This window comes from Bombina bombina, chromosome 3, assembly GCF_027579735.1.
Source record: "Bombina bombina isolate aBomBom1 chromosome 3, aBomBom1.pri, whole genome shotgun sequence".
Lineage (NCBI taxonomy): Eukaryota > Metazoa > Chordata > Amphibia > Anura > Bombinatoridae > Bombina > Bombina bombina.
The window spans coordinates 1,047,913,738-1,047,939,353 of record NC_069501.1 but is presented as its reverse complement, the minus strand read 5'-3'; the positions used below and the strand labels follow the sequence as shown (position 1 = coordinate 1,047,939,353).

At 39.1% G+C, this 25,616-nt stretch overlaps 1 protein-coding gene across 1 annotated transcript in view; it reads right to left on the bottom strand.

The window, feature by feature from the left end:
* The window catches only part of ITGA5 (integrin subunit alpha 5), a 170,628-nt gene extending 169,990 nt beyond the window's left edge, over window positions 1-638 (bottom strand). Inside the window, exon 1 of the mRNA XM_053708269.1 lies at window positions 375-638. Coding sequence (XP_053564244.1) covers window positions 375-559 — 185 coding nt within the window. The 5' untranslated portion in view covers window positions 560-638. The remainder of the gene's footprint in view (window positions 1-374) is intronic.
* Window positions 639-25,616: the final 24,978 nt, after the last annotated feature.

The following is a 25,616-nucleotide window of genomic DNA, read 5'->3' as shown; positions in this document are numbered from 1 at the left end:
CCATCCATGGCAGCTAATGGTCATATGTTCTTAAATACGTAGACATAAAAAGTAGACTTTGGCCCCAGGCTACCAGTGGTCTGCAGTGTATTAATTGTAAGGTGTTGCAGCCCTGCATTTCGAGAGGCTAAAGTGGTACGCGTGTGTTACAGAAAAAGTTAGCCTTAAAAATAGAATGTGATGGAATCCACTAAATAGCCAGGTTCTTTGCATTTCTCACACGTATCTGCCAAAAGAGCAAGCAAAGGAACAAGAGGATGTGAACAGATTCACAACAATATATCACAATCCATTAAACATTACAAAATGAAACGTGTTCACAACCAGCCTCCAAACTGCCATTCATACATACATATGCTCCTGTAAATACTCACCTCTCTACATCTGGGAGGTAGAATTCCACCGAGAAACCAAACAAGCTGCCTTCTGGTCCAGTGTATTCTGCAGGCTGATCCACAGCTAAATTAAATCCATTAACAAAACTGGAGCTTATGATGATAAGGAGGGACAAAAGAAAAAAGCCCATATTCAGTGGTTGCTTCATTCTCAGGTACTGCATGTCTGTTATAAGTTATTTGGTTGCTTATGAGGAGGACAGATCAGAGGAAGGGGAATCCAGTAAGATACAAGCTGACTTTCAAGAGCTAAACTACTTCAATGAAGAAAAAAAAGCCCCTCCTAAATTTAGCTGCAGGGTGTTCCCTACAGAAAGAGGAGTTACTCCGATGCAGTTCTTTATCCCACCCCTTTTTGTTCAATGAACAGAATGTCTTGCTGCTGTATGGATTTAATTAGGCCTGCTCTATTTGTATTTTCTGAACTATTACATTTAGCATCCTAATAGACCGACCCCCTCCCGCCTTCGAACACAGAATACCTAATGCAATTATTTAAAGTAGTTTTTGTTCCTACTATGTTGTTAATTAAATCATACGTGTGACTGGAGTGAGAGGTAAACTGATTTAAACATCAAAGTGGTTAGAAGAGATGAATGTTGGTAAAATATAAAGAAAAAAGGGGATAGATGTAAGAAATGAGCTATGAAAAGAGATAAATTACATGTAGGACCAAATACAAATTATTTTAAGTTTTCTGTAAATAGTTTAATAATAGTATAGAGAAAAGTAAAGCTAAGAAAACATGCACAATAAATTACACATATATATTTACACAGAGCAATAAATGTTAGGCAGACACTTTTTCACTTTTGACTGAGTAATATTTTTAATTTGCTATAAACTGTACTAGGTTTGAGTGAGAAATTTATTTTATGCCCCAAAAACTTGTTAGTTACTTGGAAAAATAAATACATTTCTCTTATGTTTATGCTTGGAAATATATTTATGTTTAATTTAGTGATGAATGCACATATGTTGGATCATTTCAGAAAGAACATCCTTCTGTGCTATTTGAACAGCTCTAACAAAATGTTACTGTATTCAGAATAAAAACAACTTAGTACATCCTCAGTGTTCCACAGAATAGGTCATTGTTCTAGGAATGAATGCATACATGGAGTAATATAACTTGTTAGACACTGTTCTCCATATGGAAATAGGGATAGCCAATCCCCTCGGCTTACAACTCTTAGGTCATTCATGCATGACCAAGGGTATTAGAATGTGACCCACCCCTTCACTCTAAAAAAAAAAAATGTCACAAATAGTAAACTTTTCTGGAAATGATTTGCAGATAACACATTGTTAATCAAGGTAAACACACTGAATAAACATAAAACAACATCCCAATATTGATAACATACATTATTGCTAACACTTTAAAAACAAAAATTAGTAAAATCTCAATATGGAAACATTTCATATTCAAATATATATTTCTATCAATTAACACAATTTTTCAACAATAATGTTTATAAGTGTTAATAAGTAATATAAATAATATTCTTTAAACAAAAATATATCAACATTCATTGTATATATATATATATATATATATATATATATATATATATATATATATATATATATATATATATAAACCATAAAATTTACTTTGAATCTTTCAGACATAAGTATTTTTTTCATCTGTATTTACATACATATTGTTTGTATTTGTCATTATCTTTTATGTATTTCAACTTGAATAATAAAATATTTCAATAAAAAATGTAACCTTTATCATTAGTTGATAAAAGGCTTAAAAGCAATTCAAAAACATCTGTCCCGGAGTAACATTTCAGAGAAAACTGCTAATACACCAAAAAAAATGCACACTGATTACAATCAGAAAACTGTTGACTTCAATGGCAGTTTCCTGTTAGCAATTACAACAGATAAGAGGGTAAATAAATAATTTTTCTATACACCATATTACCCCATAGAATAATGTGTTGCCATATTAAGCAGTGATTTTGTAGCCAAAGGGTTAAAGACTTTGCTTCAAACATTATTTCTGCATTCAGTTTGCAGATTGCCTTAGAATCACTAACTCTATTTGATACTTATCAGTGCTATAATTTTGGGGCAATTATGTGTTACAAAAGATTTCTTTGAAGAGACATGTATTTTCATGATTGAGTTAAATCATGTACTGTACTTATAAAAAAAAACACAAAATCCAATTTACTAATATCTCTTGAGCACTATATGGCAACAATGTTTGTAACAATGTTATATATTGTTGCAAACACTACTGCTGTATAGTTTTTACAAAACATGCATGCTTCTGAGCCTACCTAGATATGCTCTAATGTAGCGACACTTAGTTTCAACAAAGGATATCAAGAAAAAAGGCAAGGAAGGTAAAAATATAGTGCTCAAGATACGTGCACTCTTCTGAGCCTACCTCAATATTCTCTCATAGGAAAGAGCTAAGTTTCAACTACGAGTTCCAAGAGAATGAGAAACATTTGATAATATAAGTAATTTTAAAATTTCTTTTTAATAGCATGCTCTCACTTTAATTGTAACATACTTTTCCCTTTAAATCATTTACAAAATGGTGCTAGGAAATATTATTAACCCTTTTTGGTAAGTAGTTATGTTACAGCTTACCTTGCAATAGAAACTTCTATCAGGGCAGGACCTCTTTTTATAGACTTTTCCCTTCTAACCTCAGCTAATGCATGTATTCACCACATAAAAGATTTGCTATATAAATACACTTTCTTCTATATAAATGATAAAGGGACAGTCTACTTCAATATTTGTATTGTTTAAAAATATAGATAACGCCTTTACTACCCATTCCCCAGCCTTGCACAACCAACATTGTTTTATTAAAGGGACAGTGAAGTTAAAATTAATCTTCAATGGACTGGATAGAGCATGGTATTTTAAACAACTTTCCAATTTACTTCTGTTATCAATTTCCTTAGTTCTCTTGGTATCCTTTGTTAAGAGTAATCTTAGGTTAGTTTAGGAGTGTGCACGTGCCTCTAGTCATCTTGTAGCAGTGTTCGCAACATTGTTTACGGCAAAGTTATACATAGATTAAAAAACACTACTGCTATAGACTGCTAAAGACGTGCATGCTCCTGAGTTCCTATCAGGCCATCTAGCTTTACTTTTTAACAAAGGATATCAAGAGAACAAAGTAAATTTGGTAATAGAAGTAAATTGGAAAGTTGTTTTAAATCACATGCTCTATCTGAACCATGACAGCTTCATTTTGACTTTACTGTCCCTTTAATATATTTTATCACCTTTAAAGGGACAGTCTACTCCAAAATTGTTATTGTTTAAAACAATAGATAAAACCTTTACTACCCATTCCACAGCTTTGCACAACCAACATTGTTATATTAATATACTTCCTAATCTTTAAAGGGACATTCTACTCCAAAGCATGTATGTGTGTAAAAAGGTAGATAATGCCTTAACTATCCAGATTTGCATAACCAGCATTGTTATATTAATATACTTTATAGCATTTAAACCTCTCAATTTCTGCCTGTTTGTAAGTCCCTACAGGCCGCCTTTATCTTAGGGCATTTTTATGGCTTTTCACAGCAAGGCACTGTTGTTCATGTGTGCCACATAGATAACATTGTGCTCACTCCATGGAGTTATTCATGGGTCTGCACTAATTGTCTAAAATGCAAGTCTATAAATAGGACTGAGAAGGCTTAGCTATAAGGTTATCACAGAGGTAAAAAGTTAATTAATATAACAGTGTTGGTCATGCAAATTTGTTTTTGGAGTAGAATGTCCCTTTAAGTGACAATTTAGTTAAATTGTTCAAATCAAATGCTCTCATGACTAGTATTTTGTTATCTCAGATATACTTCCCTGCAAAGTACTGTAATTACAGAGTAATAAGTGTAACCAAACCAGTCATTATTTCCCACCACAGCAACTTAAAAAAGAACAGATTAAAAGACTGGCTGAAGTATCATAAAAGTGTCAAACTCTCAAAAGGTTTTAGGATTCAGAACGATCTGTAAACTACAATATATTAAAAGCAATATTTTCAAATAATGTATCCATTTAAATATACATTAAAGTGTCCTTGTAATAATTACAAAATATTTGTAAAATAATATTAATAATACATATTTTAAACACATTTATATCTGTCATTGTGTCAGTAACATTTTGCAGGTTTTTATTGTTTTAGTGAGGTTTAGGGATATAATCATGGAGAGGGTACTTTATCATGTTTACCTTGTCTTGTTTGCTCTGGCCAATCAGTGACCAGATGTAAATAAGCCCCTAAAGTGATAACATCTACCACTGTTTAAAATGTAGAAGAAGAACTCTCAGTTGTCACATATTTTGAAGGATGTTCCCAATTTCTGGGTCTTCAAACCTGAGAATGGTCCAGCTCTGCAAGTAAAGGAACAACTTACTGTAAAATTGTTTCTCCCTTCATGTGTTTCTATTGATTTGTTATAACAACTGCAGAGTATAGAAGGTGTCATTTCTTCTGCTGGCTATGTTTTCACATTATATATATATATATATATATATATATATATATATATATATATATATATATATATATATATATATATAGTATATATAAATGTTTGTGTTTTGAGACACATGAGAAATCATAGAATAAAGCAGTTACACTGCACTGTGGGCACTGATAACAGCTAAAGTAAAAAGATGATTTGGTTGTGTGCTCTGTAAATCTGCCCTTCTGCCCTATAATGTGATTTACTGTGCACACCAGGCACTTCCCAAGAGCATTCCTATGAAATATAAACTGCCGGGCACTGCACCTGCATCAACCCTAATTCCACCACTACTAACAGTGGCTCTGGGGGCAATTGCCCTCCTGCCTGCCCCCTCACCCACTCCAACCATGCTGTATCTGAACCATGAAAGTTGACTTTTTACTTTTATGTCCCTTTAATACTGCTGTTATGTAAGTTTACAAGCTACTAGTGCAAACATTTAAATGTGGTTTTCTTTTTAAGAATTGTAAGCTATCTGTAATGGCTATGCTGGTGGCATTGAACTTTAGAGCACTCTATCACTAACCACACATCCACCACACAATGCTTTGTTTATCTAAATAGCAGAGTTATGCTCTCCAGAGTCCATTACAAGGTTAATGCTTTGCAACAGACAGAAGGTTGTATTAACCCCTGCTGACCAAGTAATATTCCCATCACATAAATAAAGCTATGCTGGTGGATGAGAAATCATTGTCTTCTATTTATGCTGATCTTGTATTTTAGGTTTATTTTGTGATGTACAAATTGCATATTTTAGTTGATTACTGTTGTGCGACATCTCAGAGCATTATAATTTAATTAAAGCAGGTTTAATTTTTTAGAAAGAGTGTATCATTTAAAAAAACCTTTCTATATTACTTCCATTATCATTTTTATGTGCACACTTTCTGAGGCACCAATTCCTAATAAGCACATTTGAAAGTTCACAGTATATACTGTACACATTTGAGTCTGTAAGTGGCTTATGGCTGTCACATGATACAGTGTACAGGGTAATGAATGAAAACTTTGTAATTTGTCAGAAAAACAAAATCTACTTTATTTGAAATTCAAAAAATTAAAAGTAAATTATATTATATTGTCTTTTTTTAATTTTTGTTGATTATGCAATTCTACTGTATTTTAAAGGGACACATTTCTAAATACAATGTTTAGTTTTGTGTAATGAAACAACTTTGCAATATATATATATTTTTGTGTGTTTAAAACTTTTTTATTGAGTTTTTCACATGGTACAAAGAACAAAGTACAGAAAGTGAGAATATCATTATCTTGTGCAGTTACAATAGTTTGTTCAATACAGTTGTGTACGTTGCTAAGATAATTGCATAAAATATAATCTATCCGTAATTATCCTCAAACCTCTTTTATAATAAACATAATAACAAGAACAGAAAAAAGAAAAAAACAAGTTGCGATGTGACAGAGTTCATATACATATAGTCCTATTGCAAATGGAAATGATGGACTTAGTTGAAATAGTTGCCAAGATCTATAGATACAGTATCAGGTATCACATTGCTTAGCTTCTTTAAATAACAATGAATTGCCCTCAAGAGGGTCGGCGTCAGGGGGTAGTCTCAGCACTGATGATCATAAAAAAGGGGGGTGTATGTTTTTGGGGTTTTCAGGTGTGCGGTCAAGACAACATAGCCTGTTAGTTTCAACTCATCTTTAATATACCGCCTCTCCCATGGAGTGTCCCTAGAGCTAGGAGGTTGGAATCGAGTACCGGTGTCCAACTCCATCGGCCAGGGGGTACATACTCAGATTAAACATCTACACAAGATTCTATTATGGTGCATCTCTCCTATATAGATAATTAGTTTCCCAGTAGAACACTATCTCAGCATAGAAATCAAATCTATCCATCGAATAATAGTAATACCTTTCTAGTTTCAGGTTAGTAGTCATCTGTGTGACCCACATATTCATTGTCGGGGGAGATTCTGATTTCCACATCCGTGGAATCACCTGTTTGGCACTACAGATTGCTAGTTGTAAGAGAGCTTCATGTTGTTTGGAAGGTAGTCTAGGGGTAACATTAAATAAATACACTAATGGATCTAAGTCAAACTCACATTCTAGGATTTTACTAATTGTAGAATGTATGTCAGCCCAGAACTGGTTAATCTTTGGGCATGTCCACCACAGGTGATATGGAGATCCCTGTTCTGCACATCTACGCCAGCAGCAGTCTGAGGCTTGGGGGAAGATGTATTTCAGATGTTGTGGTGTAAGATACCACCTGAGTAGAAATTTTTAGTTTGTTTCTAGAAGTGATGCTGAGTGGGCCACTCTACTCATTTTGCAAAATATTGCCGCCCACTCATCCTCACTCAAGGTGTAAGGTAGCTCTTTGTGCCAAGACATTATGGTTTTGGTATGCATGATCGTGGGTGGATTATTTAAAAGTGCATAGAGAGTTGAAATTGTATAAGGGGGTGTCTCTTCAGCACAGCACAGTTTCTCAAATACAGTGAGGTCTCTGACTAAAAGGTGTTTTTGTCTATGGGTATCAAAGAAATGCCTCAGCTGGAAGTATCTGAACCATTGTGTGAAGTGCATAATGTGCAGCAACGAGAGGTTTTGTTTGGAGATTAAGTTCCCTGAGTCAATAATGTCGTGGAAAGGCAATAGGCTGTGTATATTAGATGGTTGTGTAGACTTAAGGGGGAGACCTATTGGGAATTCTGAGTTAGACAGAACTGTCATCAGTGGAGATGGGATCGAGGAGATATGAGTATATTTATGGATCAGGCTGAGCCACAGATCTAGGGTTTCTTTGATAATTGTGAATTTTTTATGGAGTTCGGGTGATTATTTGGCTGTTGCCAGCAAAAAACACCTAACTGGGGTGTAGCCGTGATCGAATGTTCTAAGCGGATCCACAATCCACCGCTGTCAACCGCATATGTACACCAGTCAAGGACTCTACGAATAAACACTGCTGCTCTATATTTTGCCATATCAGGAACTCCTAAGCCTCTGTTCAGATTGGTCATATACAATGTGCTTTTGGCTATTCTGGGAGGCTTTTTTTCCCAGATGTATGAGTTATTCATGCTTTGTAGTTTGGGTATGTAAGTTTCCAGGAGGGGATTTGGTAGGGTTTGGAATATGTAAAGGAATTTGGGGAGGAGTGTCATTTTGACAACATTAATTCTACCTATCCATGAAATGTTTTTGTTCAGCCAGCTAGAGATCTCCCTAGTTAAAGAAGAGCATCATAATTAAGTTCTACTAGTCATTGGGGACAGGTCATTAGGTGTACTCCGAGGTACTTTAGGGATGATGTTTGGATTAAGTATGGGGTCTGTTGTGCCAATTTCAGTGTCTCCCTTTCAGTGAGGTTAGCCACTAAGATTTCTGATTTGGTTAGGTTAACAGAATAATTAGACACTCTACCATAATCTTCAAGAGTGGTTTGCGCTGCGGACAGAGAGGATCTGGGTGAGTTCAGTGTTAATAATAAATCGTCCATGTAGAGTGCTAACTTATACTGGGTATTATCTAGAGTGATTCCCTGAACCTCTGGGTTTGTGCGCAAGGCAGATGCAACTACCTCCATTGCTAACACGAATAATAGTGGTGACAGAGGGCACCCATTTCTAGTTCCATTTTGAATTTGGAAGGGCTCTGACAGGATACTATTAACCCATATTCTGGCTGTAGGAGAAGAATATAGTGGGAATATGCCATTTATGAAGCTGTCCGGGTGGCCAAATTTTTCTAGGGTCAATTTAAGAAAGGTCCAATCAAGTCGGTCGAAAGCTTTTTCAGCATCAGTAGATAGTAATATAAAAGGGATAGAAGGGAGAGAAAAAAGGAGGCGCCACAATAGTGTGAGATCGTAGGTATAAGGGACCCCCACAAAACGATACAGGATCACTTACTAGATTATAAGCACTTGAGAAGTGCCACAGGTGCAGGCTGAACTATTAAAAGCTGTCCAGCGAGCTTATCCTCTCGATCCAATAGCCCAAGGGTAAAATTCAGATTCCCCCACATGTACTGGGGTCGGAGATGAGCCAAGTATTGATATGGATTCCCTTCCGCTAAAGTTCAGAATCTGCACAATGCATATCGATCGAACACACAACACGCCCAAATTTACTACAAGTTAACGCCCCAATTTTTACGTCACAACGACAGTCGTTGTGACGTAAAAATTGGGGCGTTAACTTGTAGTAAATTTGGGCGTGTTGTGTGTTCGATCGATATGCATTGTGCAGATTCTGAACTTTAGCGGAAGGGAATCCATATCAATACTTGGCTCATCTCCGACCCCAGTACATGTGGGGGAATCTGAATTTTACCCTTGGGCTATTGGATCGAGAGGATAAGCTCGCTGGACAGCTTTTAATAGTTCAGCCTGCACCTGTGGCACTTCTCAAGTGCTTATAATCTAGTAAGTGATCCTGTATCGTTTTGTGGGGGTCCCTTATACCTACGATCTCACACTATTGTGGCGCCTCCTTTTTTCTCTCCCTTCTATCTGCAGATCATCGCTGGTGCCATCAGCCTTGGAAGGAGTGTTTGCTGCCGCATACCCGCTAATTAGTGGACATCCGGAGGAAAGAATCTCCATTACATGAACTGTGTATAAGGACTATACGTACACTCTATAGTACCTGGGTACCTTATTGTATGTATCCTGTATTGCTATGCAATATCTTCACCAATATGTCTTTAATATCTCTTGTTACTATTGTGTGTTTTTAATATCACTCGCATTGATAGTTACTTGGTCTTAGCAACATTGTGTTTGTTGTTTGAGGTATATTGATATCGTGCTCTCTATTAGAAGGACACAATATATATCACTTTTTGGCACTGTATTTTACGCTTAATTGCGTCCACATATACCATATTGTTTTTTATAATTATATTTATTTTTTATATATATATTTTTTTATATATATATATCCAATACCAGTTTTGTATCACACAATAAGTATAGTTGTGAATTTATATCACGCACATCTCAAATTCCTTGTCCTCTGTTGAAGAGGGTACTAAGGATACTGAGATATATATAAAAAAATTTATATGTCCTTTTTTTGTATGCACTTTATTTGTGTGCACCATTTCTAGGCGCCTTCACTTTTCTATATCACATTTTTTTTTTTTTTTTTTTAATATAAAAGGGAGTTTTTGTACTTTAGAATACTGTAGGAGATGAAGGACTCTAACAGTATTTTCTTTCGCCTCTCTCCACTGTAGTATATTTTATTTTTTATTTTGTCCCCTTTAGATGTAATTTAGCTTTGAAAATTGAGCAATTTTTACTTCTCATAAAAAGCCCCCTGCTATCTTCACAATGATAACCCTACTACATATCTACACTAACTGGCTTTAACTGATAACAAGTGCAAAACAGAGTACTTTATACTAACTTATGACTAGCCTTGTTGTCTGCAGACTCAAGCCCAAATAAGGAAAATGATGGATGGGGTTTGGCTATTGATAAATAATTGCTGTAAAAAAGGATTTTAAAAACATTTAGACTTGGTTTATATGTTCTATAGCAACAGAACTGAAATGTCCTGTAACAACAAGGTGTTTTCTGTCCCTTTAAATGAATACTGCCTCTGCTTTACTGGTGCCTGTATTACAAAAAAAAATGATGTTTTTAAGGACAGAGTTTTTAAAACAGCAAATAAATAAAATAACTGAAATACACTTTAAATGTCCTCTTTATAGAGGAAATTAATGTTAGCTACAATGTCCCTTTAAAGGGACAGTATACACCAATTTACATACAACTGCATGTACTACTATAAAGAACAATATGCACAGATACAGATCTAAAAATCCAGCATAAAACATTTTTAAAAACTGACTTAGAAGCTCCCAGTTTAGCACTGTTGATGAGTTTAGATTGGGACACCCACTGAAAGGGGCTGGGAAAGAGGAACAGCAGACACTCCCCTTCCCCTGCATATGAAAAGACCCATTACACAACCAGGAGTCTGTATACATCAATATACATCTAAAACTTTGGGGCTTGGTTAAGAGTTTGACAATCAGCACAATATTATTTAAAAATAAGCAAAACTATACATTTTTACAAAAACACACCCAGATGGGCTATATAAATGGATCATCTACAAAACATTTATGCAAAGAAAAATCTAGTGTACAATGCCTCTTTAACATCTTAGCAGGGATAAACCACAGGGGAAGACTGTTTTCCTTAAAATGTTATATTGTCACTAGAATGTTCCTTTAAGTATTTAAAGTTTGGTCTGTCACGTGCATTTTGTGTACAAATGAAGTGTGAGGTAAATGGGTTAAGCCTGTCTTCATGTATTGCACAAAAATGACCAGACATACCAATGCAGTTACTCAGTACCCAGAATATTACACCATATCATCACAAAAAAGAATAACATGTCTGATATCATTGCTAATATTGGTAAAAATGTTAAGTGAACAATTAAAGTAATTACCTACCTCAGCTGCGAAAGATAAAAGAAATAGAATGATCCAATGAAAATACACAGAGAGCAGTAATGGCAGTTTAATGTCATCTAAAGCAAATGGGGGAGGGGTGCGCTCAAAGAACAGAGCGGTGAGTAGGACTATCTATAATAGCTATAATAGCTAAAAAGGCTGGAAAAAAATGTTTTCACACTGTGTAAAATTATAGTGCGATAAAATAATATTAAAAGCTCATTGAATAATGACAACCAATGTTTGACCTATAGGTACTATCGATTGAGTGGTTTGCCGTGATATATGGCAGTTAATAAGGTGGCGGATATTATACTAGTAGGTCCTCAATAGGTGGTGTACAATATAGATGTGATGTGATACAAAATGGTGTATAGATACACTGTGAATATATACACTGTGATCCAAAAAAAATATTCAAAAAAGCAATATTCGAAGTGTAGAAAAAAGACAGGTGCATATAATGAGTAAAATATATTTTACTACAAAAGATTAGTAAATCTGTTATACAGATATATGTGTATAGGTAAATACATCCAGGTTATTTAAAACAAATACGCAATTGGTAGATATGTTGGCACATATTAAAGTGAAGGTAAAGTTTATTAAATTCAAGTATATGAATTATTTATTTGACCATATAATAAGCTAATCGCTAACTTTATTTAATATATATTTTTATATTTTGAATGTATTTATGTCTATGTATTTACCTACCGCGTCTAAGATATCTCCTCCCAACCTCTATTTCCGGATACTAGGTGCTGTGACGTATAGAGCGGTCCCACCCGCTCTATACGTAAGATCAGAAGCGTGTTACATTCAAAATGCGCATGCGCAAATTGACTATCAATCACTAATGCGCATGCGATAGTCGGCGAAACAGATAAAAAAAAGGGGAACGCGCTTCTACTCAGAAATGAAGACTGTAGCGCATGAGCATAGCATCAAGTAGGCGGATGACGTGTGGTCACGGCCGCCTATCGGCCAGATTTTCAACTGGCTGATCGAAAAACGTGACCAGGATATTAAAAAAAAAAAAAAAAAAAAAAACGGGTTGATTTTGCGTAGCTGAAAAAGGGGAACTAAAACCAAGATAACTGTATTTATAATAAATATTTTAAAAAATCATGAATGAAACTCCTATTTATTTGTAACATAGAATTTGATTGTGGATCAGCGTCAAGGTAACTTTACCTTCACTTTAATACATGAACAAATAAAAAAAATGAACAGATAAAATGATACACTATGTCGTTAAAATTAACTTGTGAGCATAGACAGAAAAAGCGCTAAGAATAGCTGATATGTTAAAAGGACACTCTTGTCCGTATATATTGGAGTCCTTGAAAAGATATCACAATTGCAGTTCAGCGTGAAGTGTGAAAGTTTAAAAGTTGAGGCCACAACTATTTGTATGGGATCCAAGGAGCTAACATCCAATATATGTAGCTTGTTATATCCCGTAGTTAAAATTGAGTAATACAAAGTTATTTGGGTGCTCACCCCTACCGGACTACCGATATCCCTTACCTCCTCTTCAAATTTCGTGGGTTATGGGAAGGCTGTAACTGACCCGGGATGGTGTCTCTGTTCGGCGTTTAGCCGTGTAACTGTGATGGTTTGTAAGCGTCTCACCTTTGAATTTCCCGGTCAGTCCTTCCTACCCTGACGTTTACACAGAGTAGTCACGTGGTCCTCGGAGGTGCAATCGGATAGCCGGGTCGTTGGGGGAGTGGTGCAATAGCGGTTCTGTAAGGTTTTCTCGCTGGAGCCAAATTCGGTCACACTAGATTGTCAGAATCTACGCGTTTCAGCGCTGGGTATGCGCCTTTATCAAGACTTCCTATCAGCTATTCTTAGCGCTTTTTCTGTCTATGCTCACAAGTTAATTTTAACGACATAGTGTATCATTTTATCTGTTCATTTTATCTGTTCATTTTTTTTTATTTGTTCATGTATTAATATGTGCCAACATATCTACCAATTGCGTATTTGTTTTAAATAACCTGGATGTATTTACCTATACACATATATCTGTATAACAGATTTACTAATCTTTTGTAGTAAAATATATTTTACTCATTATATGCACCTGTCTTTTTTCTACACTTCGAATATTGCTTTTTTGAATATTTTTTTTGGATCACAGTGTATATATTCACAGTGTATCTATACACCATTTTGTATCACATCACATCTATATTGTACACCACCTATTGAGGACCTACTAGTATAATATCCGCCACCTTATTAACTGCCATATATAACGGCAAACCACTCAATCGATAGTACCTAATATAGGTCAAACATTGGTTGTCATTATTCAATGAGCTTTTAATATTATTTTATCGCACTATAATTTTACACAGTGTGAAAACACTTTTTTTCCAGCCTTTTTAGCTATTATAGTTATTATAGATAGTCCTACTCACCGCTCTGTTCTTTGAGCGCACCCCTCCCCCATTTGCTTTAGATTACTACATTTTCTGATACTGGGAGCATATCAGAATTAGGGGTTGCCCAGTTGAGCCCTGCACTTATATCACCACACACACATTAGCATTTTCAGTTTAATGTCATCATACATCTTTTAGTTCTCAGGGGACAAACAACGTACCTGATGATGCCAGCATTATATCCATAAAATGTGGCAAAGCTATTCTGTATAGACACTATTTAGAATGTCAGCTTTTACATTCCAACATTCTAATTGGGTCATCAGTGTGCATTTACTACAGGGACACACTCACAATCACATTTATGTGTGTGTGTGTCCCTGTAGTACTATAGTCCTAATTCTATACTTTACATACGGCTAGATTACGAGTTTTGCGGTATGAGTGAAAAAGCAGCGTTAAGGCTCTTTTTCACTACCGCTGGTATTACGAGTCTTGCAGGTATTTCTGTACCACACACCTTTTTGGCCGTAACGCAACGTAATTACCGCATCTTTCAAAAAGTCCTTTTTCAATGGGACTTCCATAGTGCCGGTATGACGAGTTTGCCTGGGAGGCCAAAAAGTGAGCGGTACCGTCAAGATCCATACCGAAAGTCAGTAGTTATAAAACTCATAGCTAAAGTGCTAAAAAGTACACTAACACCCATAAACTACCTATTAACCCCTAAACCGAGGCACTCTCACATCGCAAACACTAAAATAAAATTATTAACCCCTAATCTGCCCGACATCGCCGCCACTATATTAAACATATTAACCCCTAAACCGCCACACTCACAAACACTAGTTAAATATTATTAACCCCTAATCTGCCGCCCCTAACATCACCGCCACCTACCTACATTTATTAACCCATAATCTGCCGCCCCCAACATCGCCACTATACTAAATTTATTAACCCCTAAATCTAAGTCTAACCCTAACCCTAACACCCCCTAAATTAAATATAATCAAAATAAATCTAAATAAAAATTACTATCATTACATAAATAATTCCTATTTAAAACTAAATACTTACCTGTAAAATAAACCCTAAGCTAGCTACAATATAACTAATTGTTATTAATTAAAGGTGAAAATCAGCCAATCAGCCAATAGAATGCAAGCTCAATCCTATTGGCTGATTGGATCAGCTAATAGGATTGAAGCTCAATCCTATTGGCTGATTGCATCAGCCTATAGGATTTTTTCACCTTTAATTCTGATTGGCTGATAGAATTCTATCAGCCAATCAGAATTCAAGGGACGCCATCTTGGATGACGTCATTTAAAGGAACCTTCATTCTGCAAGAAGACGTCGATTGAAGAGGATGCTCCGCGCCAGATGTCTTGAAGATGGAGCCGCTCCGCGCCGGATGGATGAAGATAGAAGATGCCATCTGGATGAAGACTTCTGCCCGGTTGGATGAAGACTTCTGCCCGGTTGGATGAAGATTTCTGCCGCTTCGTTGAGGACTTCTGCTGGCTTCGTTGAGGATGGATGTCGGGTCTTCAAAAACTGTAAGTAGATCTTCGGGGGTTAGTGTTAGGCTTTTTTAAGGGTTTATTGGGTGGGTTTTATTTTTAGATTAGGGGTTTGGGCACTTGAAAAAGAGCTAAATGCCCTTTTAAGGGCAATGTCCATCCAAATGCCTTTTTCAGGGCAATGGGGAGCTTAGGTTTTTTTAGTTAGGATTTTATTTGGGGGGTTGGTTGTGTGGGTGGTGGGTTTTACTGTTGGGGGGTTGTTAGGTGTAAACTTAAATTTAGTTTCCCCATAGGAATCAATGGGGCTGCTTTACGGAGCTTTATGCTGCTTTATTGCAGGTGTTAGGCTTTTTTCTCTTGTAAGGTGTATCCAGTCCACGGGTTCATCCATTTGTTCAGTATTTTAATTTCTAGAGAAATGAATAAGTTCTAGAAAATGCTGACAGAGCCTTGTGTATTTGAGGTAAGCTAGATGCAGTGATTTAACAATGACTGGGATCATGCTTACAAAACAGGGTAATACTCATGTTAATACTCATATTACTTAGTGACAAAACGTTTACATGTTTTCATAAATAGAAAGTTTTTTCTCTGAGGGAGATAAGTCTTTATTTGGGGCCTAGTTTCCACATGGCTAGTCAGATACTCCTTGGAGTACTTTCTTAAGGCCCCTCTGACATCCAGTACATGGTGGGAGGGGCCTATTTTCACGCTCTAGATGCACAGTTTCCTGCAGACTGAGACATCCAGCTTCCCTAGAGGAGTCCTCTGGCATCTGAGGACCATCATAAAGGGTTTATTTCTTCACTAAATCGTATTTGAGGGCAGGTAGGAGCCTCAGCAGAGCTGTGGCAAGGTGCTCAACCATCTTTTACCGGTGGTTAACGTTTTTTAAATCCGGTTTGGGGGCTAAGGGGTTAATCATCCATTTGCAAGTGGGTGCAATGTTGCTTTAGTTCCTTACACATACTGTAAAAATTTTGAAGACTTTACTGTATTTTTACACTGTTTTGCAGTTTAAGTGCTAGTTTTTTTCTCTTAAAGGCACAGTAACGTTTTTGTTTGCTGTTTCACCTTTATTAAAGTGTTTTCCAAGCTTGCTTGTCTCATTACTAGTCTGTTAAACATGTCTGACATAGAGGAAACTCCTTGTTCAATATGTTTGGAAGCCATTGTGGAACCCCCTCTTAGAATGTGTACCAAATGTACTGAAATTTCTATAAACTATAAAGACCATATTATGGCACTTAAAGATTTATCTACAGAGGATTCTCTGACTGAAAAAAGGGAGATTATGCCATCTAGCTCTCCCCACGTGTCAGAACCTATAACTCTCAAGTGACGCCAAGTACATCTAGCGCGTCTAATTCTTTTACCTTACAGGACATGGCGGCAGTTATGAATGCTACCCTCTCAGAGGTATTGTCCAAACTGCCAGGGTTACTAGGAAAGCGAGACAGCTCTGGGGCTAGAACAAATACAGAGCTTTCTGACGCTTTAATACCTGTGTCCGATATACCCTCACAATACTCAGAAGCCGAGGCAGGAGAGCTTCTATCTGTGGGTGACATTTCAGACTCAGGGAAGGCGTTGCTTCAGTCTGATTCTGAAATGACAGCGTTTAAATTTAAGCTTGAACACCTCCGCTTATTGCTTAGGGAGGTTTTAGCGACTCTGGATGACTGTGAACCCGTTGTAGTTCCAGAGAAATTGTGTAAGATGGACAAATACTTTGCAGTGCCTGTTTACACTGATATTTTTCCAGTCCCTAAGAGGTTTTTGGAAATTATTACTAAGGAATGGGATAGACCAGGTGTGCCGTTCTCTCCCCCTCCTGCTTTTAAAAAGATGTTTTCCATAGATGCCGCCATACGGGACTCGTGGCAGACGGTCCCTAAGGTGGAGGGAGCAGTCTCTACCCTAGCTAAGCGTACTACTATCCCTGTCGAGGACAGTTGTGCTTTCCTAGATCCTATGGATAAAAAATTGGAGGGTCTCCTTAAGAAATTTTTTATACATCAAGGTTTTATTCTCCAGCCTCTTGCATGCATTGCCCCAGTTACTGCTGCAGCGGCTTTCTGGTTCGAGTCTCTTGAGGAGGCTCTACAGGTGGAGACCCCGTTAGATGATATTTTAGACAGGATTAAAGCTCTTAAGTTAGCTAATTCCTTTATCTCTGACGCGGTTTTTCATTTAACCAAGCTAACGGCTAAGAATTCAGGTTTTGCCATTCTGGCGCGTAGGGCGCTATGGCTTAAGTCCTGGTCAGCAGACGTTACTTCAAAGTCTAAGCTTCTTAACATCCCCTTCAAGGGACAGACCCTATTCGGGCCTGGTCTGAAGGAGATCATTTCTGATATTACTGAAGGAAAAGGTAACGCCCTTCCTCAGGATAGGTCCAATAAGTTAAGGACCAAACAGAATAATGTGGCGCAGCTTCAGCTTCCTCTAATGCAAAACAAGAGGGAAATTTCGCCTAGTCCAAACCAGTCTGGAGACCTAACCAGGCTTGGAATAAGGGGAAGCAGGCCAAAAAACCTGCGGCTGCCTCTAAGACAGCATGAAGGAGTAGCCCCCGATCCGGGACCAGATCTAGTGGGGGGCAGACTTTCTTTCTTCGCTCAGGCTTGGGCAAGAGACGTCCAGGATCCCTGGGCACTAGAGATTGTTTCCCAGGGATATCTTCTGGAATTCAAAGGTTCATCTCCAAAGGGGAGATTTCACCTCTCACAACTATCTGCAAACCAGATAAAGAGAGAGGCATTCTTACGTTGCATTCAAGACCTTCTGGTTATGGGAATGATCCACCCAGTTCCAAGGGAGGAACAGGGGCAGGGCTTCTATTCAAACCTGTTTATAGTTCCCAAAAAAGAGGGAACGTTCAGACCAATCTTGGATCTCAAGATCCTAAACAAATTTCTCAGGGTCCCATCTTTCAAGATGGAGACAATCCGAACCATCCTCCCTATGATCCAGGAGGGTCAATATATGACTACCGTGGACTTAAAGGATGCTTATCTCCACATTCCGATTCACAGAGATCATCATCAGTTCCTCAGGTTCACCTTCCTAGACAGGCATTACCAGTTTGTGGCTCTTCCCTTCGGGTTAGCCACGGCGCCAAGAATCTTTACAAAGGTTCTAGGGTCTCTGCTGGCGGTTCTATGGCCGCGGGGCATAGCGGTGGCTCCTTACCTAGATGACATCCTGATCCAGGCGTCGACTTTTTAAATCGCCAAGTCCCATACGGACATTGTTCTGGCCTTTCTGAGGTCTCACGGGTGGAAGGTGAACAGAGAAAAGAGTTCACTCTCCCCTCTCACAAGAGTCTCCTTCCTAGGAACTCTGATAGATTCACTAGAAATGAAAATTTTTCTGACAGAGGTCAGGATATCAAAGCTTCTAACTTCTTGCCATGCTCTTCATTCCACTTCTCGGCCGTCAGTAGCTCAGTGTGTGGAAATGATCAGCCTGATGGTAGCGGCAATGGACATAGTTCCGTTTACCCGCCTACATCTCAGACCACTGCAACTTTGCATGCTCAATCAGTGGGATGGGGACTACACAGATTTGTCTCCTCTGTTAAATCTGGATCAAGAGACCAGGGATTCTCTTCTCTGGTGGTTATCTCGGGTCCATCTGTCCAGGGGAATGAGTTTACGCAGGCCAGAGTGGACTATAGTGACCACAGATGCCAGCCTTTTGGGCTGGGGCACAGTCTGGAATTCCCTGAAGGCTCAGGGTTCGTGGACTCAGGAGGAGGCCCTCCTTCCGATAAACATTCTGGAGCTAAGAGCGATATTCAATGCTCTTCAGGCTTGGCCTCAACTTGCTGCGGTCAGATTCATCTGATTTCAGTCGGACAATATCACGACTGTAGCCTATATCAACCATCAGGGGGGAACAAGGAGTCCCCTGGCAATGATGGAGGTTTCCAAGATAATTCTTTGGGCAGAGGTTCACTCTTGCCATCTCTCAGCTATCCATATCCCAGGAGTAGAGAACTGGGAGGCGGACTTTCTAAGTCGGCAGACTTTTCATCTGGGGGAGTGGGAGCTCCATCTGGAGGTATTTGCCCAGCTGATTCAACTATGGGGCAAACCAGAACTGGATCTGATGGCGTCTTGTCAGAACGCCAAGCTTCCTCGTTACGGGTCCAGGTCAAGGGATCCCCAGGCAATGCTGATAGATGCTCTAGCAGTGCCCTGGTCCTTCAGTCTGACTTATGTGTTTCCACCATTTCCTTTCCTCCCTCGTCTGATTGCCAAGATCAAGCAAGAGAGAGCTTAGGTGATTTTGATAGCACCTGCGTGGCCACGCAGGATTTGGTATGCAGATCTGGTGGACATGTCTTCCTTTCCACCTTGGACTCTGCCGCTGAGGCAGGACCTTCTACTCCAAGGTCCATTCAAACATCCAAATCTAATTTCTCTGGGTCTGACTGCTTGGAGATTGAACGCTTGATTTTATCAAAACGTGGTTTCTCCGAGTCGGTCATTGATACCTTAATTCAGGCTCGAAAGCCTGTCACCAGGAAAATATATCATAAGATATGGTGTAAATATCTTCATTGGTGTGAATCCAAGGGTTACTCATGGAGTAAGGTCAGGATTCCTAGGATATTATCTTTTCTCCAAGAAGGATTGGAAAAGGGATTATCGGCTAGCTCCTTAAAGGGACAGATTTCTGCTCTGTCTATTCTTTTGCACAAGCGCCTGGCTGATGTTCCAGACGTTCAGGCGTTTTGTCAGGCTTTGGTTAGAATCAGGCCTGTGTTTAAACCTGTTGCTCCGCCATGGAGTTTAAATTTAGTTCTTAAAGTTCTTCAAGGGGTTCCGTTTGAACCTTTGCATTCCATAGATATCAAGCTGTTATCTTGGAAAGTTCTGTTCCTAGTAGCTATCTCTTCGGCTTGAAGAGTTTCAGAGTTATCTGCCTTACAGTGTGATTCCCCTTATCTGCTCTTCCATGCAGATAAGGTAGTTTTGCGTACCAAACCTGGGTTTCTTCCTAAGGTGGTATCTAATAAGAATATCAATCAGGAAATTGTTGTTCCGTCTCTGTGTCCTAATTCTTCTTCAAAGAAGGAACGTCTGTTACACAATCTTGACGTGGTTCGTGCTTTAAAGTTTTATTTACAAGCTACTAAGGATTTTCGTCAAACATTTGCATTGTTTGTTGTCTATTCTGGAAAGAGGAGAGGCCAAAAGGCTTCGGCAACTTCTCTTTCTTTTTGGCTGAGAAGCATAATCCGTTTAGCTTATGAGACTGCTGGCCAGTGGCCAGCAGCCTCCTGAAAGAATTACAGCTCATTCTACTAGAGCGGTAGCTTCCACATGGGCTTTTAAACATGAGGCCTCTGTTGAACAGATTTGTAAGGCGGCGACTTGGTCTTCGCTTCATACTTTTTCTAAATTCTACAAATTTGATACTTTTGCTTCCTCGGAGGCTATTTTTGGGAGAAAGGTCTTACAGGCAGTGGTGCCTTCCGTTTAAGTTCCTGCCTTGTCCCTCCCTTCATCCGTGTCCTAAAGCTTTGGTATTGGTATCCCACAAGTAATGGATGAACCCGTGGACTGGATACACCTTACAAGAGAAAACAAAATTTATGCTTAACTGATAAATTTCTTTCTCTTGTGGTGTATCCAGTCCACGGCCCGCCCTGTCACTTTAAGGCAGGTGTTTTTATTTTTAAAACTACAGTCACCACTGCATCCTATAGTTTCTCCTTTTTCTTACTTGTCTTCGGTCGAATGACTGGAGGTGGGGGTTAGGGGAGGAGCTATATAGACAGCTCTGCTGTGGGTGTCCTATTGCAACTTCCTGTTGGGAAGGAGAATATCCCACAAGTAATGGATGAACCACAAGAGAAAGAAATTTATCAGGTAAGCATAAATTTTGTTTTTCAGCCGGCTCTCCCCATTGATGTCTATGGGGAAATCGCGCACGAGCACGTAAAACCAGCTCACCGCAGCGCTGGTATTAGAGTGCGGTATGGAGCTTAATTTTGCTTTATGCTCACATATTGCCTGATAACGCCAGGTTTTTGCAAACCTGTAATACCAGCGCTGTAGGTAAGTGAGCGGTGACAATAACTTGCAAGTTAGCACTGCGCCGCTCATAACACAAAATTCGTAATCTAGCCGATAGAAAAAATGCTGGGAAATTCACACTTACAATATGAAATTCAAAGAGTATTGTTTTCCTTATTAAAAAATAATTTTCCAGGGGCGGAGCTTGGCCGCACTGAGTAATGGCCACGAAATAGAAAAGCTCCTGGGCCTGAATTCCCCAGTTAGGCACCTATCATAACCATGTAAGGGGTATCCACAAGGAATCACACACAGATAAAGGGGCGATCACAATAAAGGCTGACAAGCCGCGACACGGAGGCATACTAGCAGCAGCAGCCGCCATTGAAGACCCGAGAAGATCTGAGGCCTATAACTCCAGAGGAGCGGTCATCCGCTGGAGTTTGGCGGGGACCGCTGTGGAACCAAGCGCTGTGGTCGGAGAACAAAGGGAGAGGCTTGCACGCACATGACCGCGGCTGGACCCGCTGACACATCCCCCCTGAAGTGCAGCAGCAAGAAAGCAAGGTGAGCGCAGGGCATTCACACCTCCATACCCCGAGCGGCACGTCCCTGCACACGGGAGCCGTTAGAGGGGATAAATACCAGCGCATCCTTGCACAACAGATAACACCCGCATGATCAAAAAGCGAGAGGGCCAGTAAGCCCATACAGCCCAGCCTTAATAGCAACTAGAGAGGTGATCTACATCACGCAGCTCACGTGGGGGACAAACAAAATAGAAGCAAAGCGGCCATCTGGAATAGCTAATCTGACAAAAAATAAAATAAAAAATAAAATATAACAAACAAAAAACATTATAAAACAAAACCAGCATTGCAACTGGCAAAACTTGCAATACCCCCAGGAACAAAAGACACTTTTTGCTGACCACCGCTAACTATCATTAGACAAGCAGACTGCTTAATACATAAGCATACCCCAAGACAACATAAGAAGAGCTGTCAAGCACATAAAGAAGCAGCCCAGCGCCTGAGACACATTTAAACAGTCACTACACTAGGGGAAGGCATACAGTCACAGAATACTGGTTATGCCAGCTAAAAAACAACATAAGCTGGAAACTCCTGCTAAAGAAAAAAAAATCAGCCAATTCCTGAAACCTATTGAAAGTGTCTCATCCCAGACATCAGATACAGCTGAAATGGCTCACAAAATAGCACAAAACTTAGCTATCCAAACAGAAAATACTGCATGTGAAATCACCAAAGCAGACTTATAACAATTGGCAACTAAAGATGATATCAAATCGGCAATGTCTGACATGAAGGAAATGTTTAATGAAAAGAAAAAAGACTTAAAGAAAGTGGAACGCAAACTGTCAACCCTTGAAGAGGGACATAACGTTGCAACTCAGGACATACAACATCTATCACAGCTCTCATATGACCAAGACGAAGTTATCCACAATCTCATGGAGAAAGTAGAAGATCTGGATAACAGGGGCCGCAGAAACAATTTGAGGATAAGAGGCGTCCCGGAGAGCATTCACCCCCCTGCGATCCCCGGCTACTTGCAAGACCTCTTCAGGACAGTAAAAGGCTCTAATACAGCACCTGATGTTACCCTTGAACGGGCTCACAGAGCGCTGAGACCTAAACCACCAGCTAAAGCCCCGCCACGAGACATCATCGTAAAGTTCCTTAACTATGCAGAAAAAGAAGAGGTATTAAGACACTCACGCCAGAAAAATCAAATCACGCACGCTGGCATTAGTATCCAAATTTTCACAGACCTAAGTCCAGCCACCTTACAGAAACGGAGAGATTTGCAATTTGTGACATCGGTGCTGAGAGCACAGAAGATCCCCTACAGATGGGGGTTCCCAGTAAGCATCACTGCCACGAAAGGAGACAAATCAGCGTCACTTCGCACACTAGACGACATCCCACAGTTCTGTGAGGAGCTGCAAATAAAGATCCCTACACCCACAGAGCTACCACAACCACAAAAACTCAGGAGGCCTTTAATCCACAACCCTAGGGAAACCCCAAAGCCATCCTCCTCTAGTTCCCTGGGAACACAAGATCTGGCACTATAGGAGTATCCTGATTGATTGTGGACATTGTTGACTTTGGTCTATGTGACATTTGCCTATACAGCTGCAGGACAGATGAGTATATTGTTCACATTTATGTATATTTTGTTGCTGTTTAATAATGCAATGTAGAAGTTCATAATTTCAGTTATCCTGTTGTGTCATACACTGGTTTTTGAGGTTCATCTGATGCACACGACATAAAAAATGTATCCTTACTTCCAATGGGAGTATCCACCCCCACAATAGGAGCATACACATAGTTCTAGCAAGCTCCCCGAGCAAAACACATATTTATACCCTTAATATACCCTGTAAGCCCTGGAACAGGAGCAGAACTCTGAACCTTAGACCCCTCGGCTACAGCACTTAAGCAAACTTCCATAAGAAGAGAATACCTGCTGCCCATTCAACCCCCCATACATGCTAAGGCCCTATGCATCAGCATTTGGCACAGAATCTTAACTCAACTCAAAATGGGTGCCCCTGGGGAAGAGGGCCCCTATCCTCTACTATAGTACTAAGGATACTAAGCTATAGTCCATCAGTCGGGAGTGTACAGGGAGTGCAGAATTATTAGGCAAGTTGTATTTTTGAGGATTAATTTTATTATTGAACAACAACCATGTTCTCAATGAAAACAAAAAACTCATTAATATCAAAGCTGAATAGTTTTGGAAGTAGTTTTTAGTTTATTTTTAGTTATAGCTATTTTAGGGGGATATCTGTGTGTGCAGGTGACTATTACTGTGCATAATTATTAGGCAACTTAACAAAAAACAAATATATACCCATTTCAATTATTTATTTTTACCAGTGAAACCAATATAACATCTCAACATTCACAAATATACATTTCTGACATTCAAAAACAAAACAAAAACAAATGAGTGACCAATATAGCCACCTTTCTTTGCAAGGACACTCAAAAGCCTGCCATCCATGGATTCTGTCAGTGTTTTGATCTGTTCACCATCAACATTGCGTGCAGCAGCAACCACAGCCTCCCAGACACTGTTCAGAGAGGTGTACTGTTTTCCCTCCTTGTAAATCTCACATTTGATGATGGACCACAGGTTCTCAATGGGGTTCAGATCAGGTGAACAAGGAGGCCATGTCATTAGATTTTCTTCTTTTATACCCTTTCTTGCCAGCCACGCTGTGGAGTACTTGGACGCGTGTGATGGAGCATTGTCCTGCATGAAAATCATGTTTTTCTTGAAGGATGCAGACTTCTTCCTGTACCACTGCTTGAAGAAGGTGTTTTCCAGAAACTGGCAGTAGGACTGGGAGTTGAGCTTGACTCCATCCTCAACCCGAAAAGGCCCCACAAGCTCATCTTTGATGATACCAGCCCAAACCAGTACTCCACCTCCACCTTGCTGGCGTCTGAGTCGGACTGGAGCTCTCTGCCCTTTACCAATCCAGCCACGGGCCCATCCATCTGGCCCATCAAGACTCACTCTCATTTCATCAGTCCATAAAACCTTAGAAAAATCAGTCTTGAGATATTTCTTGGCCCAGTCTTGACATTTCAGCTTGTGTGTCTTGTTCAGTGGTGGTCGTCTTTCAGCCTTTCTTACCTTGGCCATGTCTCTGAGTATTGCACACCTTGTGTTTTTGGGCACTCCAGTGATATTGCAGCTCTGAAATATGGCCAAACTGGTGGCAAGTGGCATCTTGGCAGCTGCACGCTTGACTTTTCTCAGTTCATGGGCAGTTATATTGCGCCTTGGTTTTTCCACACGCTTCTTGCGACCCTGTTGACTATTTTGAATGAAACGCTTGATTGTTCGATGATCACGCTTCAGAAGCTTTGCAATTTTAAGAGTGCTGCATCCCTCTGCAAGATATCTCACTATTTTTGACTTTTCTGAGCCTGTCAAGTCCTTCTTTTGACCCATTTTGCCAAAGGAAAGGAAGTTGCCTAATAATTATGCACACCTGATATAGGGTGTTGATGTCATTAGACCACACCCCTTCTCATTACAGAGATGCACATCACCTAATATGCTTAATTGGTAGTAGGCTTTCGAGCCTATACAGCTTGGAGTAAGACAACATGCATAAAGAGGATGATGTGGTCAAAATACTCATTTGCCTAATAATTCTGCACTCCCTGTATACATTTGTTTTTGTTCAGTTATAGTGTTAATTTTGATATTCAATTGT